Source organism: Charadrius vociferus, unplaced genomic scaffold, assembly GCF_000708025.1.
Source record: "Charadrius vociferus isolate BGI_N301 unplaced genomic scaffold, ASM70802v2 scaffold512, whole genome shotgun sequence".
NCBI lineage: Eukaryota > Metazoa > Chordata > Aves > Charadriiformes > Charadriidae > Charadrius > Charadrius vociferus.
This window is the reverse complement of record NW_009647050.1, coordinates 509216-526508: the sequence shown is the minus strand read 5'-3', so window position 1 is coordinate 526508 and position 17293 is coordinate 509216. Positions and strand designations below refer to the sequence as shown.

The window sequence follows — 17293 nt, the reverse complement described above, 5'->3', positions numbered from 1 at the left end:
TAATTTCAGAAAGTCCTTCTGTGCAAATTATTTATCTAGTTTTCACTTATTACTTCAACAAAAACTTATAATAATTTAGGTAAAGCAAGTCACTCAACAGTAATATTCTATGATAAGTTACAATAGAAGTACTCTTGCTCTGGGCTGCATGATAGAATGCAAAACATTCAATTCTTTGCCAGTTAGACAGTAAAACTTCACTCAGGAACAACTATCACTGTTTCTCTCGTTCCCCTCTTTCTAAAGCTTTACCAACTGCGTGTGACTTACAAACATTTTACTCTGCAACCCAGAAAAAAGTGCGCCCACAGTGAGTCAGTCAGCTGGGATCCCAATACCACTTAAACTGCAATAGATTACTGCTTATTTTCTCTCAGATTTATGTGAAGCCATAATTTCAACTGAAAATTCAGTGCTTATTAGAAGAATTCAGTCCCTAAACAAACAAAAAAAAGAAATAAAATTTAAAAACAAAACAACCCCCCAAAAAAAACCACAAACCACAAAAGAAACCCACCAAATTGATTCAACCAAGTAATTAATTCTTCTAAGACAGCTCATTTTTGAAAATGCACAATTTCTTCTCAAGCAATACTTAATCCTCCTTACATTATGTTGAGTCAGTCTGCAAATGCATAACTATCAGAGCAAATACTTTTCACTTAAGTGACCGTATTTTTACTACTCGCACTTATTTTTCATTCACTTCAGATACTGTATTACAGAGAAGTTCAAATTGTTAGCAGATGAAAATCATCATTTACGGTGACAGTCTCACAAAAATCCCAGTTACCATTGATTTTTAAAGAAAGCTACTAGAACTTTTACGTTCTGAAGATATGAAGAGTAATAGTTGTGCCAGTTCGAGGATACACTCATCTCTACTTGTTATCAGCTACAATGCAAACTGAACTACTAGATTTCTTCATGAACCAACATGTTCAAAATTATATTAAGTATGAAATAAACTATTTTAGCTGTGACAGAACTATGTAAGTGAACATCAGTAGTTCCACGGTGCTATTCAGAAACTAAACCAAAACCACTGAAGCAAACTCAAACATCCAATGCTCTCATTAGATAGTCACATTATAAACCTTAAAAAAACCCCCACCTATTTAAAAACTAGATAAACAGGTGAAGTGGTAAACAATAAGTCTTGATAGAATAAATAGTCCAAATATGGCAGAGAGACAGCACACTCCTCACTAGGAACAGTCTTATATAAAGAGATGAAAATATTTTCCCTAAAATCTTTCATGGAAGATGACCTACCTTCCAATTGTAAGAGTAGTTAAAAGAGAAAAAAATCTGTCTGATCAAGAAATATTTATTTTGCTATGAATGAAGCTCACTACAACTGCCATTTCTGCACTGCTCATAATAATGGCTCTTTTTAACACGTTAAGAATATTTTGATAGAGCTTAAGAAATTGAGCTGAGAGAAGTACACATTTTAAAAAATAAACATTCAAACAGAAGACTTAACATAGAGAATTTTCAAGAAAAAGCTTTGTTACCTTAGATGATAATTTAAACCTTTACGACGATTTTTTTCAACAGCACAGAACTTTGCTCCTCAAGCATCTGTGCTTAATGCTACAAGTAAATTTAAAAAGAAGAAGTGGTAATACATGTTTCCTGTTGTGTTTTTTTTTTTAAAAAGAGCAACTTGCAATCTAAAGTGTGTAATCGTGACTTCAATTGTCCTTAAGTTTCAATATTCCCTTTTGCATCACTTCATTCACTTGCAACATCCATCACCTTGTCTCTATCCCAACCTCATAGAATTTCCAATGCAATCAAAGTCCATGGTATCTTCACTGCTGAGTGCTCTTCTCAGCCGACTGTTTACCCCTAACACTGAAAAGTGATTTGTGCCTCAGTGCTGATATGAAGCTCACCTCTACAGTTCTCCAGCCTGACGGTACGGACGTGCTTCCTGCCCCCTGTAGCACCTAAGCACCTGCAGACCACCTTTTGATACGGCTAGCAGACTCAAATCAGAGAAAGTGACCTCAAGAACTGGTTGCTTGAATTTACAAGGAATAAGAGACACAGAACCAGAAAAGTTTCATCCAGTCTTTCATCTTACGTCTTCCCTTAATTTTCTTCTCTCCAGCCCCTAAAGTCATTTATGTCTGGCTGCCCCATCACCACGTGACAGTTAACTCAAACCCACCTGGACAAAAGATGAGAAGAATCAAAGGTGCAACTGAGATGGGATGCTACCATAGATTGCTGGGAATCTGTCTGTCTCTCTTTGCAGAAAGGGACAGTAGTAAGAGGAAGGTGGCAGCCAGAGTAACAACGACTTTCAGGAAGACAGCCTCATAGAGTCCAACCGGGGAGTGGTGCTCAAAACCAGACAGGGTAGCTAAGGTAGCTCCTTACAAAGGCTTGGCATTCTTTCCCTCCCAGTGAGCAGAAAGAAGACAGGACCAACAGTATAGAGCACAGACAATGGAGCTGAAGTCTAATGTCTAGCTGTTTTGAGTGGCCCAAGTGCAAGAGTTAGCATGCGGAGGATAGGACAGATAAAGGACCAGTCATGCAGAAGGGTTCACCTGATTGAAAACCAGTTTGGGAGAATTCTGTGCACCCACAGCCTTTTCTGCCACAGATTTGTTCTTATTTCTTCAGTTTTGTCATATACCTTGCTAAAAATCAGGATTTTACAGAACAATTTGTTTTTTACTTTATCAGTAGAAATAATAAAGGGAAACGATGACAGAAACTTAATTCCACAACCGAAAGTACCATATTTTGTAATGGTAATACATACACATCACAAATAAAAGGAAGTTACTACCCAAAAATTCACAAAGAAGCACCACACAGAGAGGCAGTCGCTGCTTTGTAAGCTTTAGGTCTCAAGAGGATTAGATAAATGGAACAAGGAACACTCTACTCTGATGTTGTGGTTCATTGTGTGTTTTTGCTGCCTACTCCATTTCACTCTTCCTGTTAACTTACTAGATTACTGCCCTGACACTGCCAAGAGCATCCTGTTCTAAATAAGCATTATCACCCACATTTTCAGAAATGTGTAGGTTCAGTGACCTTGGATTCCCTAAAAGAGATTTTTTCCTTCGACAATGCAGAACAAGTTGACAAGATGTTGTTTCATGCTATTAGCATTAGTTGGTTTGTCAAGGGAACTAGAAAGCATGGAGAAACATAGAAGTCAATATTGAAAAAAGTACTTTCTGAGTTGGAACGAAATCCTGTAAGAGAATAGGAGTGGAAACTAACAAGCAGGATTCCTCTCCGAATCGCAACACTGAGTTTTGCAGAAAGTAACAAAAGCTCCACATTCTACCACAGTTTTCATAATGCAATTTCTCATTAGCATTGTGGGAAGACACAAGACACACAAGCTTCCTGCCATGGGACATTTTTAACAGTTTTACCCAAACGTAATATCAATACATCTGTAAAAAAATTGTTAATACTTTATTTTATAAAGAACAGTTGTCCATGTCTATTTTCCAGAACTTAAAGCTGTAATACTTGAGAAAAACAAACAACTCAAGTATTTAAATTAGACTGTTTTCAAAACTTGTAAGTTTGGCTTAATACACTATTAGCATGTTAAACAAATATGTTAATTATTATAATTCATACATTTAAATGATAATACCCTTACGGATGCCTCAAGTGCAGACAGGTATCTCAGTGCTTTACACTTTAAACAAGCTGCACTTCAACTGACTTTACCACTACTGATTAGATAAAATAAATATACAAGACATTCCTCTCATCATAATTCTTCTTCATGCAAGGTCATACAGTTCTTTCTAAAGGCTTGTTTATCAAAGCAGATAAACTTTCTCCTCTCTCTCAAGATGTCAGCAAACAAAGCTCATACTTCAAAGGCTACATTAAAAAAGTACACTCTAGTACAGCTAATACTCTTTCAATTGCTCAAAAATACAATGCATCAGGAAAATAAGGAGCTAATCTCCACCAACCTAAGTCCACATAACATATGCATAAACTAAAAAACCCTTGCCAAGTAGTTAAAAAGGCCCTCAGACCTACTCATGGGCATAACTAAAGGAATCTGCACTCCTGGCCAGCTCTATGAGCAAATGCAGTGCATCTAACACCTGTCTGATTTGGTGGTAATTTATTACAGGTGTTCTTTTCATCAAGAATTAAGAAAGCACAAACAGCAAGAAATTCCTCTGCAATCAGAAGCTTTGTTAGTAACTGTTCTAGCATTTGAATGAGTGCAATGATGTTAAAAAAGACCAGTAAGGTAACAATGATGGGAAAAAAAAAAACCCAGAAGATCAGTAGCAGGTTGGTTCCCTCCATCCACTGTAGTATCTCTAGCTTTATGGCAAGGAAACCCTAATAAGGGTCAAAAATCATAAGAGCAAAGACTGAATTGGCCCATTTTTCATATTTGACTCAGTACACTCACTAAAATCTTTTTTAATGTCGTAGCAATTACACAGCCACTGGTAATATTAAAACTGGAAAAAGCTGACCCCTTCCTGTGTTCCCAAATATTTTTTCACTTGTGTGTTCTTTTCACCATGTTATTTGTTAGTTCTACTTCAACCATAACTTCCCAAAAGTTGAAACTTCTCTTCAGATTTAAGAGACTATTACAAGAAAGTGGGTTTGCCCTCTTTGGTTTAGTTCCCCCCCCCCTTCTTACTTATGTTTCCACTCTCTTGACGGTTAAATATAACCAGTTTAAAAATAAAAATGCAAGTTGGCTGTGCCTGTAAATACAATAATTAAGTTTTAAGATAAAAAAACATTTTCTGTCTGTATATAATCACAGATTCTCATTCTAAAATGGACACTGCTGTAAAAGCTCCTTACTCTAACACAATTCCCCACTAAAACAGCATTTACTGTTTTGTTAGTAAATGCTAATAGTATGGCCCCCAAACAGGTTGTGCTGTCATATTACTAATTCTAATCAACAGCTTGGGACTCGGGTACATAATAGCTACCTCTACATGCACCCTCAGCTTTCAGCTACAGACTAAACCAAAGCACTCGGCATTTGCCACGGCCCTGAACATTCACGCATCAGCAGCTACTGTTCCACCAAGTCACTCGTTAAGCCACTGAATCTTTTATCAGCTGTAAGAATGCTTAGTTCCTGCACAGTCCAGAAACCGACATTCCAAATGAAAAAAAAACAAACAATCAAAGTTTTTTCTTTGTCAAAAAAAAAACCCAAACAACCAAACCAGATGCAAGTGAAAAACTTCTGGAAGGTCAGTTGTTCCATTGCCTTTTTTTTTTTTCCAATATGCCATGAAGCAGATGTTCATAATACAATTTCTTGGGTTTTATTCCAGCTTAAGGCAAAATAGATTCAGGTCACTAGATTCTTATTTTGTAATTGCAAAGTAGCTTGTAGTTTTAGCACTAATGGAGAATCCAGTTGCATCGTGTCTCAACAAACAGCTTTAATGATGATGGTATCAGAAAAGGTATCCTTATTACTAACAATGACCTCATTAAACAATCACCAGGCAAGAGCTCCCTTTTGCGTCCAGATAACGGACCTCTCAATTCTGAGATCACTAAGAGATTGCACAAATTACCAACTTTGAGCACTGCCAACAACTAAATGGTACTTTTTAAATCTAGCACAACCAGGACTTGGTCCCCAACTACAGCTACCGGATGAAAAAGAACACTTGGGACACCTCAGCATGAGTGCAGCACAGCAAACGTGAAATGATTATGTCTTCCAAATGTTCACAAGCATAAGCAAGCACTTACTATTTCCTAAATCCTTCTATTGTATGAAAACTTCCACTCTGGATAGGAGAGAATAGTTTCCACTCAGCTTTGCTCACCTGTATAAAAACTGTCTAAAACAATATTTATAAAGTATGTTATGTAGTTTTGCTTTAGACTTGAGGCACAACACCAGCAAGCAGATCTAGTCACTGAAATAATATTACAAGATTACAGATACCCTAACAATAGACTCAAACATCTTCATAAAAGGTTTTTAAAGGGTACGACAAAGCAATTATTTTTGTAAATCTTTTGGCAACAAAACCGCAATTAAAATAAAGGAAGATGTGTACAGCAAGTTTAAACTATAAAACACATCAAAGAGAGTACAAGTTAGAGATCTCAAAAGAAAGACTAGTCATCAAGATCCTTTAATATTAGTTTATAAAACTTATGTCATCATCTAAAATTCATCCAGCAACATCTATCCTGGGAAGGCTCAACATAAAGCTATGAGGGAATGAGAAGAAGAAAACTGAGCACATTTTCATTTTATCAACCAGGACACCAATGAAACTCACCTATCTGCACACCTGCATACAAAATTGTTCAACTGCGGGGACATTTAGACCAGGCTGTGAAGAAGGCAAAATCCCAGAACAGGGTGACCTAAAGAGCCCACAGGAATGCAATCTGGATATCCCAGAGCGGCTCAAAAAAAGTGGGACAGCTGTGTTGGTGCAGCGTTTTTGCCAAACTAACCCTTCCCAAGCCCATTCCTGGAACACAGGGTCAGAGCAAGTCAGCCTGCAGCTAAAATGTAGATCTGCATTAAATTTATCAGGAGGTAATATTCTGCAGTAGGGTGTATATATAACCTGTACTGATTTCAGTAGGTGAGGTAGCATGTGGACACAGATTCCAAAACAAAAAATGAGCTTTGAGAGAAAGCTGACCATGTGTGTCAATGCAATGCATTGGTTCAAGTACAAAAAAAACACCAAAAACATTATCCCTTCTGTTTACATGAAAGTTAAAAGTTACCCAAACACAGCACATATACTTGTAACTTTCTAATTAACAGTCAGATTCATAACTTTAACTAAAAATCAAGATGACACTATGGGTAAAGAGTATTCAAATAGACTACACAGATTGCAAAAACAAATATGCCTTTTCTATTACGATTTGTATTCCTGGTTTGCTCTTACAACTGCTAGAATATGCAATCTAGGAAAAATTCTCAAAGAGGAAGACTGAAAAAAAGAACTAATTTCCCCTTTAAGTTCTTAAAAAGGAAGTAGTGGTTGAGAGCTGTAAGTGAAAGTGTCATATTATTTCCACCTTTATGGAATTAGAGGTGGAACTAGGAACATTCTTATCACATCTTTCATTTAGTGCTTTTTTTTTCTCCTAGTAAATTTTCAGATCATTTCTACCTGACGTATTTTGGTGGGAATTTTAAGTTGCACTATAAAATAAGTACTCCAGCTATTTCATAATACTAAATTATACATATACACACACATGCTGAAAGTTCTAGATCCTCAGAACATAACTTAAGACAACAGCAACACAAGGTAGCCTACATAGCAAATATGCCTGACCCCTAGCCTCAGAAGTTTATTTGTAGGTAGGGATTAATTTTGTACCCTAATGTTATTCCAAGTCCACAAGCAACCTAAAGTGATTACATCTGCTATGAAGCAAAGGATTGGACTGGATGACCTCCAGAGGTCCATATCAACCTAACTTATCCTCCAACAGAACATCCATGTCATAGAATTTGGCTGTCCTTGTTCATAGTACTGTAACTTCCCTTGAAGTAGATACCACCCTAACTATACATAATGACTTATAGTTCTGGAATCCATAGAAACAAAAGAAACTTCATCAAACTTATACTTTGTTCCTGTATAATATGTAATTATATTGACTCCACATAGCCTTAAAAATCCTCTGGCATTCAGCAAGAGGAATCCCTGTAATGATAGCAAGAAAACAACAAGGAGTTGCAATTGCCTACCAAGATCAAAGACCTGAAAACACAGTTTGGCTGCAGAATGGATTCTTTCACAACTAGATATAAAAAACAAGGCTTTTTTTTTTAATAACAAAATTAAAAATGTGAAGAAGTACAAATAATTCACTATGCCTCCCAAAAGTTTTCAGATTCTTCAAGCACCTGGAGACAGTAAGTTCAGAGAACAGCAATGCCAGGATAAAATCACAAGTAGTAACACCAAAACCCATTTGCAATGCTACTGCCCGTAAGTCCATTCAACTATCATAGCTAACAACCAAAAAAATAAGAGAAGAGTGACAGTCAATTGTGCCAGGAATTACTCGGAAAGGTCACCAGAAATTTAAGAGACAAACAGGTAGACAGGCTAAAATCTCAGCTTTGCAAAACCAAGAGCTCTGGCTTCTACCCTACTCTGTTAAGTATTACACTTCAAGAAAAGCAATTAAAAAAGTAGAAAGCAAGGCAGAGTCATCAAAATCTGTTGAGGGGGTATAAACAACCAAAAATCTCTTATGGAACATTAATAATATTGCATCAAAGACATCAAAGTTTTAGCAAAATCTATGTTTAAACTTAATCTTGCTTAATGTCCAGAAAAGGAACAACTCTGAAAAAGTACCAGTTAAGAATAAAAATCGCCATATCAGATAAGACTAATGGCATATGCAAATAGCAGCAGGCAGTACCAAATGTCTTCAAAAGAACGTGCTGTACAAATTTCTATTTGGCCCTTAACAGAGCTTTTCTTTGATTTGTAACGTAAGCAGTTCCATTCCTCCTTTAAAAAGGTTATTACTCAATACATAGTTACAAGCATCCACAATTCTTGTATCTTAAGCTCTCGCATTCATTGTATGGAAGAAGTATTACAACTGTAATTACGAGAATATACAGCACTAATAACCTGTTCTTAATTTTCAATAGTCTCTTAATAGGAGAACAAAAAGTCACTTGTCTGTTCTCATATAGCTTCTGTATGTATCTCAGATGTTGCATGTTTCCTATATTGAAGTCTTTCTGTCAATAAATACTTTCAACACATTCAAATCATCCTATGAAAACCAAAACTGAACAAGATGTTCCAACTGGAGACAAACTTACTTTAGCAGTAGCACAATACTGTCAATATATTTGTATTTAGTTACAAATTCTCACTATTTTATACTATTAGAACATTTATGATTGAGCCTATCTCATTATCAATCCTTCAGTCCTTTCACTGGCTGGTAACTGTTATTTTATAGCCTATAAAAGGTTCAAGAATAGCACATATTTTCCTCCAGGATGCACCATAGTTCAACAATCAATACTGCAATGTTCCTTAGCTTTGCAAAGATATTATAAATTCCTCACACCCTTAACTACCCTTGACTAACCCCAGTACTTTTTATATTTACTTTTTACATTTTTACAAAAGTACAGAAAAGCTGAACTGCTGCTAACATTCGCTGTTTCTCCACTCAATTACAGTGTTACTACATGATTTTGGACTTTCTGTTATAAGCCTGCTGGAAGTTCATCATTTATTTATACTTTATCAAGACTGAAATAAACTCTAAGGCATTGCCCAATCACATACATGTGTATCTGGTGCAACATAATACAAAAATTGTATCTGATTAAGCGTCTGGCTCCAGCACAATTATTTTCCTTTTCAAAAAGGAAACTGTTCTGCATCTCTGGCAGACAGATATGTTCTTCTTGTAGGCGCTTAAGACAGTACAGTCCAATCCATTTCTCTGTCTGAGATTCCTGCTCCTAAAGTGGACTGAAAAAACGCTTGGCTATACCTGACAAAAACATGACAATGCTGCAAGCCTTCTTCCACCAATTCTGCTACAAGCAGAAATATTTCTGGAAAGAAACACAAGTTGGGAATGTTAATTCTTGGTCACAGGAATACTTAACTAAACTTGGAGCTCTTAAATAATGCGAACTCCCAGCAAGTAAGCAACATTAACAGGAAGCAATTGTTGATGTGATGTGTTTTTAAAAGAAAATCCCGAGACAGCAAACAATCCTGTAATTTAGTAGCAATAGCCTGTAAAATCGCTAGCTTTAGGGACAGAGACAGCATTCTTCCTTCCCCTTCACTTGCCAGGTTCCACAAACCATAATCATTTTCACTTTGTATTATGTATTAAAAGAAACGACAAAAAACAAAATGCAACAAATTAGCTGAGTGTTTCTCTACACATTTTGCAGATCAGATTCAAATCAGCACAACCGAAGTAGCCCATTGACGGTTAGACACTACTAACCCACACAGCCCTTTACAGCATACATAAATTCAATTACTTTAATTAGATAACAAAGCAACTAAAACTGTTCAAATTCGGTAAGAAAAATAAGAAAGCAAAGCCAAATCAAAAATATTTCTCCAGTGTAATGTAAATCCACCTGCAAACAATCCATGGATTGCTGCAACTAAAATGTGAAAGAAAAATCAACAAAAAAAGTCAACGAGAATTTTATATAATGAAAGTGTATTAGGGAAGCAAGGTTTTACATTTATGAGCATGCGCTCAGGAGCAAACTCAAACCATCCCATTAGAGACCCAAGGAAAACACATTTACTGGCCTTCATTACTGTTAAGTAACCTGATTCATTTGAGGTTTGTAAAAATTCATTGCAAATACAAAAGGGATTTTTGCTTGTTTTTAAAACCTAATCAATGTGTTGGTGTTCCTGGCTCAGGATAGATGCATCATGACTGCAATGGATCAGCTCCAAGAATTACAGTATTAGCTCTGCAGCAGTGGCTCTAGATGGTATCTCTGCAGGGAAATCCTTGTCAGCAGTAACTTACCTCTACTATAAATGGCCAGCAGCACTCCTACACTGGGTTCTAAGAGAAGTATGGTGGTGAAGTTTGCTGAAACGAGAACTCCCTACCCCATACTATTCATATGAGCATAAAATTGGATAGTTCATTCAGGGTGAAAAGCAGTTACATAAAAATATTAACAGGTGTATGTAAGGGCTGGCTGACATCACCCTCTTACCGAAAGCATCTAAGCACTGAAATTTCACCTTAGTGCATTATAGCAGATCCCAGGTCAGTCTCCCAGGGTACTTGGAATAAACATTCAATGTTTGGAAGATAAAGTATCTCCTCTACAGACACTGCAGACTACAAGCATACGGCAACATCAGAAGTACTGAAAAATAAAACATTTGTTCAGCTCTCAAAGACAACAACCATAACAGAAAGCTGAAGAGACTGATAGAGGAAAAATAAATAACAGAAAAGAAATGCTACTGATACATGAGAATTAAACAGTCCTTACATAGGTCAGCACCAAATAGCCCAGAGTATCATACAGGAATCTCTATAGGAAGCAGCAGGAAAAAAAAAATAAATCTCCAATTAAAATCCTGCAATCCCAAATACTATTTTTCATATCCCACTAAATTTTGTAAGATACATTTACTCAAACACTTCTGAACAAACAGGATGTCCAGAGATGTCCTATACTTCTTGAATCTTGCCAAATTCTTGATCTCCAATAAAAAAAACATCCTGTGTAATGTTAAGTGAACAACGTATTTCCTTTTCACAAATCCTTTCTCTTCTTTCTTGCCTATTGCTTTCAAATATACTCTTACCCCTAGTACAATGCAGCAAGAAAAGAGAGCATCTAATCTTTCAACTCCTGTTTAATCAATGTATTTCTTGTATTGGTAGTCCAAAGTTAGATGCAGTACCCTAGAAACGGTGTAACAAGGGGTTCTTCCTTTCCAAGTGCAGGACTTCACATTCGTCCCTTTTCAGGCTCCTGAGGTTCCTGTCTGCCCGTTTGTTCAGCAAAGTCAGGTCCCTCTGGATGGCAGCCCTGCCCTTGAGCATATCAACTCATTCCCCACCACACCAGCACTCCCAGATTTGGGGACATCTTCAAACTTGACTAGAGTGTACTTCACCACATCCTTCAGGTTGTTGATAAAAAATGTTAAACCTGACAGGTCATAACACAGATTCCTGCAGTATTCTGCTTGTTACCAGCGTCCAAGTAGAGCACTACCTATTAACCACCACCCCCAAGCCTGATCCTCAAACCAGTTTTATTTTACTCACCTAGTTGTTCGTACATGCAGCCTGCAGTGCCCCTAATTTACACAGAAGACCATTGTGGGAAACAGTCAAAACCCTTGCTAAACGCAAGGTAAATGGCATGCACTGCCCTCTCTTGATAAAAGCTACTCATTTTATCATACAAGGTAATCAGACTCATCAGACATGATTTATCCCTGCTAAATCCATACTAACCATTATCAAATCAGCTTCTTCATGTGTGCTGAAAAGTGGTCCAAAACTTGTTCCCAGAAAAGTGGTGTAGAACTTGTTCCATGATTTTCCCAGGGACTCAAACAAAGCTAGCCAGTCTGTAATTCCCTGTCTGTACCTTTGCGGTTGTTGTTTTGGGGTCTTGTTTTTTTGGTTTGGGGTTTGTTTGGGTGTTTTGGTTGTTTGCTTAGGGGTTTTGGTTGGTTGTTTGGGTTTTTTTTTGGGGGGGGGTGGAGGGGGGTGTTTGTTTTCTTTAAAGAGAGTGGTCCCTGAATGAAGTGTTCTGTAACATTTTTATCTCACATATTTTAAGCCTAGAAGCCATAAAGCACAGCCTTAATACATTTCATTTGCTATCATATGGGCTATTTGGCTTTCAATTTACTAGTTATCATTTCTGTAACCGAGACACTATAAATGTGCTCAATTCAATTCATACCCACTTTGAATTAAATGAAAACAGTAGTATTAGCTACACCCTAACACAGAAACTTGTGCCTACACATTTTTTTCAGTTGTTAAAAAGAACCAGTTATTTGGAGTCTTTTTGGTCTAAGAAAATACTTTATTTCTCACACAGTTCCTCAGCGCCTTTACTAAACTGTGGAAACGGATTCTCTGTAAAAGGTACTTGTAATAGCCACTCACAACAATCTAAGGCACTGAATAATTCCAAGAAATTAATTTTTGAAAGCCTGGATATCTGTTGGAAACTTCAGTTTGCTACTAAAAGCTTCCACCACATCTGCCAGAAGCATTTCAGCCTGGGAGAAGTCACATACAAATTCTCAAGGGCTTTTAACTTGCTTATTTTTAAAAACTAAAACTAAAAAAACCCTCACAAGACTAGTTCAATTAAGTAGTTTTTACAGAGTTTCCGCCCATATGCAGTGATAGAAGCTGAACAAACATATTTAGATTTTTTAAACTATAGCCCACTTTTTCTTTTGCTTTGATTCACACTTTTTGGAACAGTCCATGCTCAGCACAACATCCTCGTCCTACATATCTAGTGACTCACTTTTTCAGGCATCTCTTAAAAGGTTCCTTAACTTGTAATTACTCAAAAAAATAAAAATCAAAATCAATTCTAAGCATCAGCTTCTAATGTTACTGCTGTATGAAAAATCCACAAGGAGGTATCACACTGTTTCTACAAACACAAGCAAAAGTAGGTATTGCACTGGTTGTCTATAAAAGTATTGATAAGCACAGAAGTAGTCTGAGTACAGATATTCCCCCACCACCCACTTCCCCCTTTATCTTACACATTTTTAGGCTCACATATAATTTAAAAAAAATATTTTAAAAAGCAAATCCAACATTAAATATCTGCTTTTAATTGCTATTTACTGATGATTTTGAAAAGTCATTCTACTTTTATCCTTAATGATGCTAGTGTTACATTTACATTATCTCCTTTGGGCACATAACTTTTTCCACGTATAATTAAAGTGCCTCTATACAATGTAAACATTCACATCTTTCAACTCTAAGTAACATGTCATCTTCAACTTGGTCTATTTATGTGACATACTTCAGCTTAAGCGTACCTTTGCCTCCAAAAAAAAAAAAAAAAGGTATACTAGTTCCCCTGCCAGTGCTTACTGATGCTTTTTGGTTTCTACCCTTCTTTACAGATTATGCCGATAGGATTGTTTACAGACTATGCAGTAAACAGGATCACTCACATGATTCACTAAAACAAAACAAACAAAACTCCAAACCCTCAAGAAAAAAAAAATTATTACAGTATAACTGAAAGGAAGCTCAACCGGCAGCAAAGAGACTGGACCGAGTGACCGGGAATGCCAGAAACTGGTATTGCCAAAGTCCACAACTTATGAAATTCCAGCCCCAGATCATTCATGAACTACTTTGAATTTTTTGAAGGTTTTCCTCTGTTACTAAATTAACATTTCAAGGTCTTTCATCTTTCATAAACCCCAGAGTTGATGGAAGTACTATACATAATCTTCTAAGAAGTGTTTACAAATACTGTGGCAAAAAGAATTTATGCAGATTTAAATGTAGGTCATTGATAGGATGATGACATATTCCTAAATGAGATGTACTTATTAGAAGTTCTGTAAACAATGATAATAAACGTTCCTGCATGCAAATGTTCTGGCATAGTTTTACATTTTTGTTTGTACTTTGAAAACACCAGAGAATTCTTTAATGCAGTATTTGCGATTTAAGATTAAGACTCTATTACTGACATCTTCTTTTACCTGCCTTTTCACAACAGCATTATATATCTATTATCTCTAACAATGCATTTTTCCTTCTCCTCCAATTACCTCACAACTTACCACTCAGATACTTAACCAGATGAAAAAACAGACCACATTACCAAAAAACAAACACAGAACCCAAAATTCTCCACACTGCTGTATCAATGCTTTAAACCTTCTACAGTACCACAACATCTAACATGCAAAATTTGCAGTAATGTATTCCTATACATGACCTTAAACCCACCCTTTAGTTGATCACTAAGGCTACTGACCCAGATACCCACCTGGGCAATTTTCACCAAGACCCCCATCAAATCTTCACATGTCAGTATCTCAAGAACTATCACATACTTACTTATTTACTACTACCAGTTTGCTGGTTTAGATCAGCCAGATAAAATGAATAAGCATGTAATTTTTTTGACCTGTATTAGAAAAGCCAAAGCTAACTGAAATTTACAAACAAAAAACCCACAGCTGACTGCCTTTTAAGCTCCTCTATTAGTTAGCAGACTTGCTCAACACTCAATGCTGCATCAAATTAACCATCTTTAATATGGCTAAACTATTAGTAACCATAACAGAGCACAGAGGGGTCTTAAAATCTTTATAAACCATGAGAAATGTTGATTAAAAAGCTACATGCATAATGCTTTTTAATTTAAAAACAGTACAATAAATTGTAATATTTTACTTTGATCAGTCAAACAAGAAAGGTTAAAAACTAAGCTTAAACTGAAACTATTTCAAACACTTGAGTTTTCTAAAGTGTCCAAGAATGCACATCATGTACACAACAGAGCCGAAACAACATGCTAAACACTAATACAGATAGCAGTTTGCACAATTACATGCAGGTAACTTGAAAGCCATGCCATAACCCAGCCTTAAGAAATTAAACGCTTGTCTTGTCCCATCATGCCCAGGTATTGCATAACACAGGATAGTTAACAATGGAAGGTTTAAGAACTTTGACTGCATTGTACTCTTCCTCATGCTGTGTCATACTACTAAAAAAATGCTGCATTAATTACAGACCGCATTATTCTTAAAATCAAGATATACACTGTCATAGAAGGGTATGCCGTGAAGCTAAAAAACAGAGCTGATTTAGAGAATATTTCAGACATAACATCAATATATTGGAAAAAAAACCCAAAGCAACACAATGCTGAGCAACTGAAATTTGCACTTTGTTACTTTCTTGCTGGATGTTTAAAATTAACTTAACAGTCATTAAGTAAAATAACTTTGCTTGTCCCAGTTCAATCCCTAGTGGACAAAACATGCACTACAGAACACCTAAATTTCACTTAAGTCAGCTAGCCTTTTGAGAGGAACAGCTAAGACAACACAGGATATATTTTAAAACCATTTGCACTATCAATGAGAAAATACCTTGTATGCCATTCGTTTCGCTCCTGCTGCCAGTAACAACAGTTCTATCAGAACCAAACAACAAAATACTTTGTAAAATTTCAAAAAGGCAAGTAGGAAGAGGGCCAAACAAACCCAGGGGCTTTAAATCCATCTTCTGATGCTCCTCGCAATGAAATTTATTTATATGCTCAGATAAAATAGTCATTTCTCAGAATTTGAAAAAATACTATTACACCATTATATTCACATGAGCCTGTGCTTTCAGATTTGTATTACTCACCTCAAAATCACCTACTTCCAGCAATGAATACACATGCAAATTTTTCAGTACTTGTCACCATTGTCAACTGCTAGTTTTATGTACTTTTTATAATATTTAAGGTTTCTGCTTAGTAAGAAATTATCAACTTACCTGAAAAGTAACCATTTTAACTGTAACACTAATCTGACTCCTTCCACATTATTACAGTGAAATCAAAGGGATACGCAATCTACAGGGACTTGCTGAAACAAACATGCAGTTCGTTATTTTTAAATAAAGAAAACATCTTACCTTGCCTGTCTTGTGATCAAACCAGACAAGAGCATGGTTCCTGGAGAGCACCTTACAGTCAAAAGTTGCGTTATTCTGAGCTGGCCGGCAGCGAGCCACTGAGCGGCCGATCTTGACGGGCTCGTCCAGGTAGACATGACGCTCCTGAAACGGATGAGAGTTCGGGCGGCAAGTGAAGATGGCCAAGGCTGAAGGCATCGAGGACAGATTGGGGTTGCCACCAACCAGAGATGAAGAGAGCCTCTTCTGACGCAGACTGTCCTCCACAATTTTTAACCCAAACCTCCACAGCAACTTTATATTAAAGCAGGACAAACATTATCATATGAGAGGCCTAACAACTCATTGTTTCAGTGTGTAAACTAATTCTGGCAAAAATCCAGTGAAAAAGCCCCATTATGTCTTTTAATAATATCAGCAGTGGCCCAAAAGAAGTCTAAAATGTACAACTTTCAATCCATCCTCCTCCTGAAGAATAGGAACAAGCATCTGATTCCTTCAAAGAGAAGCAAAGGCTCCTTGAAAGAAGGATAGAACGTCTTAAATCCAAGTAGATGAGTCATACAAGTACTTTTGTTTGTAACCTCAACTGCCTTCTTTCGTCCCCCCCTTCCGTAAACAACACTGACCAAAATTCTGACCAATGCAACATGGAAGCAAGGAAAGGTTTAGGGAAGGGGGATGAGGGAGAAGGATTAGCGTCCTCTCTCAGAACGCACAGATCTGGAGTTGGAAGGTGAACACGAAGCCCTCGCTCCACAACAGGGATCTAGTCGCTTCGCACGGCAATCCGCATTTCACCATCTTCGTATATTACACCAAAGCAGAATAGGTGGTCCGCGACTGAGGAGGGGGTACGAGCGCTATACTGCTTTCCTCCCCTACGCCAGATAAAGCTGAACTGCTCTACAGCTTCGGGCAGCCGCTCAGATAAGGAGCTCGATAAGGCATGGAGAGGGCTTCAAACTCCGCTTCTCCCGGGGACAAGCTAACGCGTGGGAAGGGTCCTTCGGGGACGGCCTACGAGGTGCGCTGACAGGTTGCTCCCAGGCGGTGCCCGCGATGGCTCCGGCCGGCAGCAGCG

The 17293-nt window shown here is 37.1% G+C and overlaps 1 protein-coding gene across 1 annotated transcript in view; it reads right to left on the bottom strand.

The window, feature by feature from the left end:
• Window positions 1-16541, bottom strand: part of SLMAP (sarcolemma associated protein) — an 83475-nt gene extending 66934 nt beyond the window's left edge. Inside the window, exon 1 of the mRNA XM_009895739.1 lies at window positions 16210-16541. Coding sequence (XP_009894041.1) covers window positions 16210-16407 — 198 coding nt within the window. The 5' untranslated portion in view covers window positions 16408-16541. The remainder of the gene's footprint in view (window positions 1-16209) is intronic.
• Between the last annotated feature and the right edge of the window lie 752 nt (window positions 16542-17293).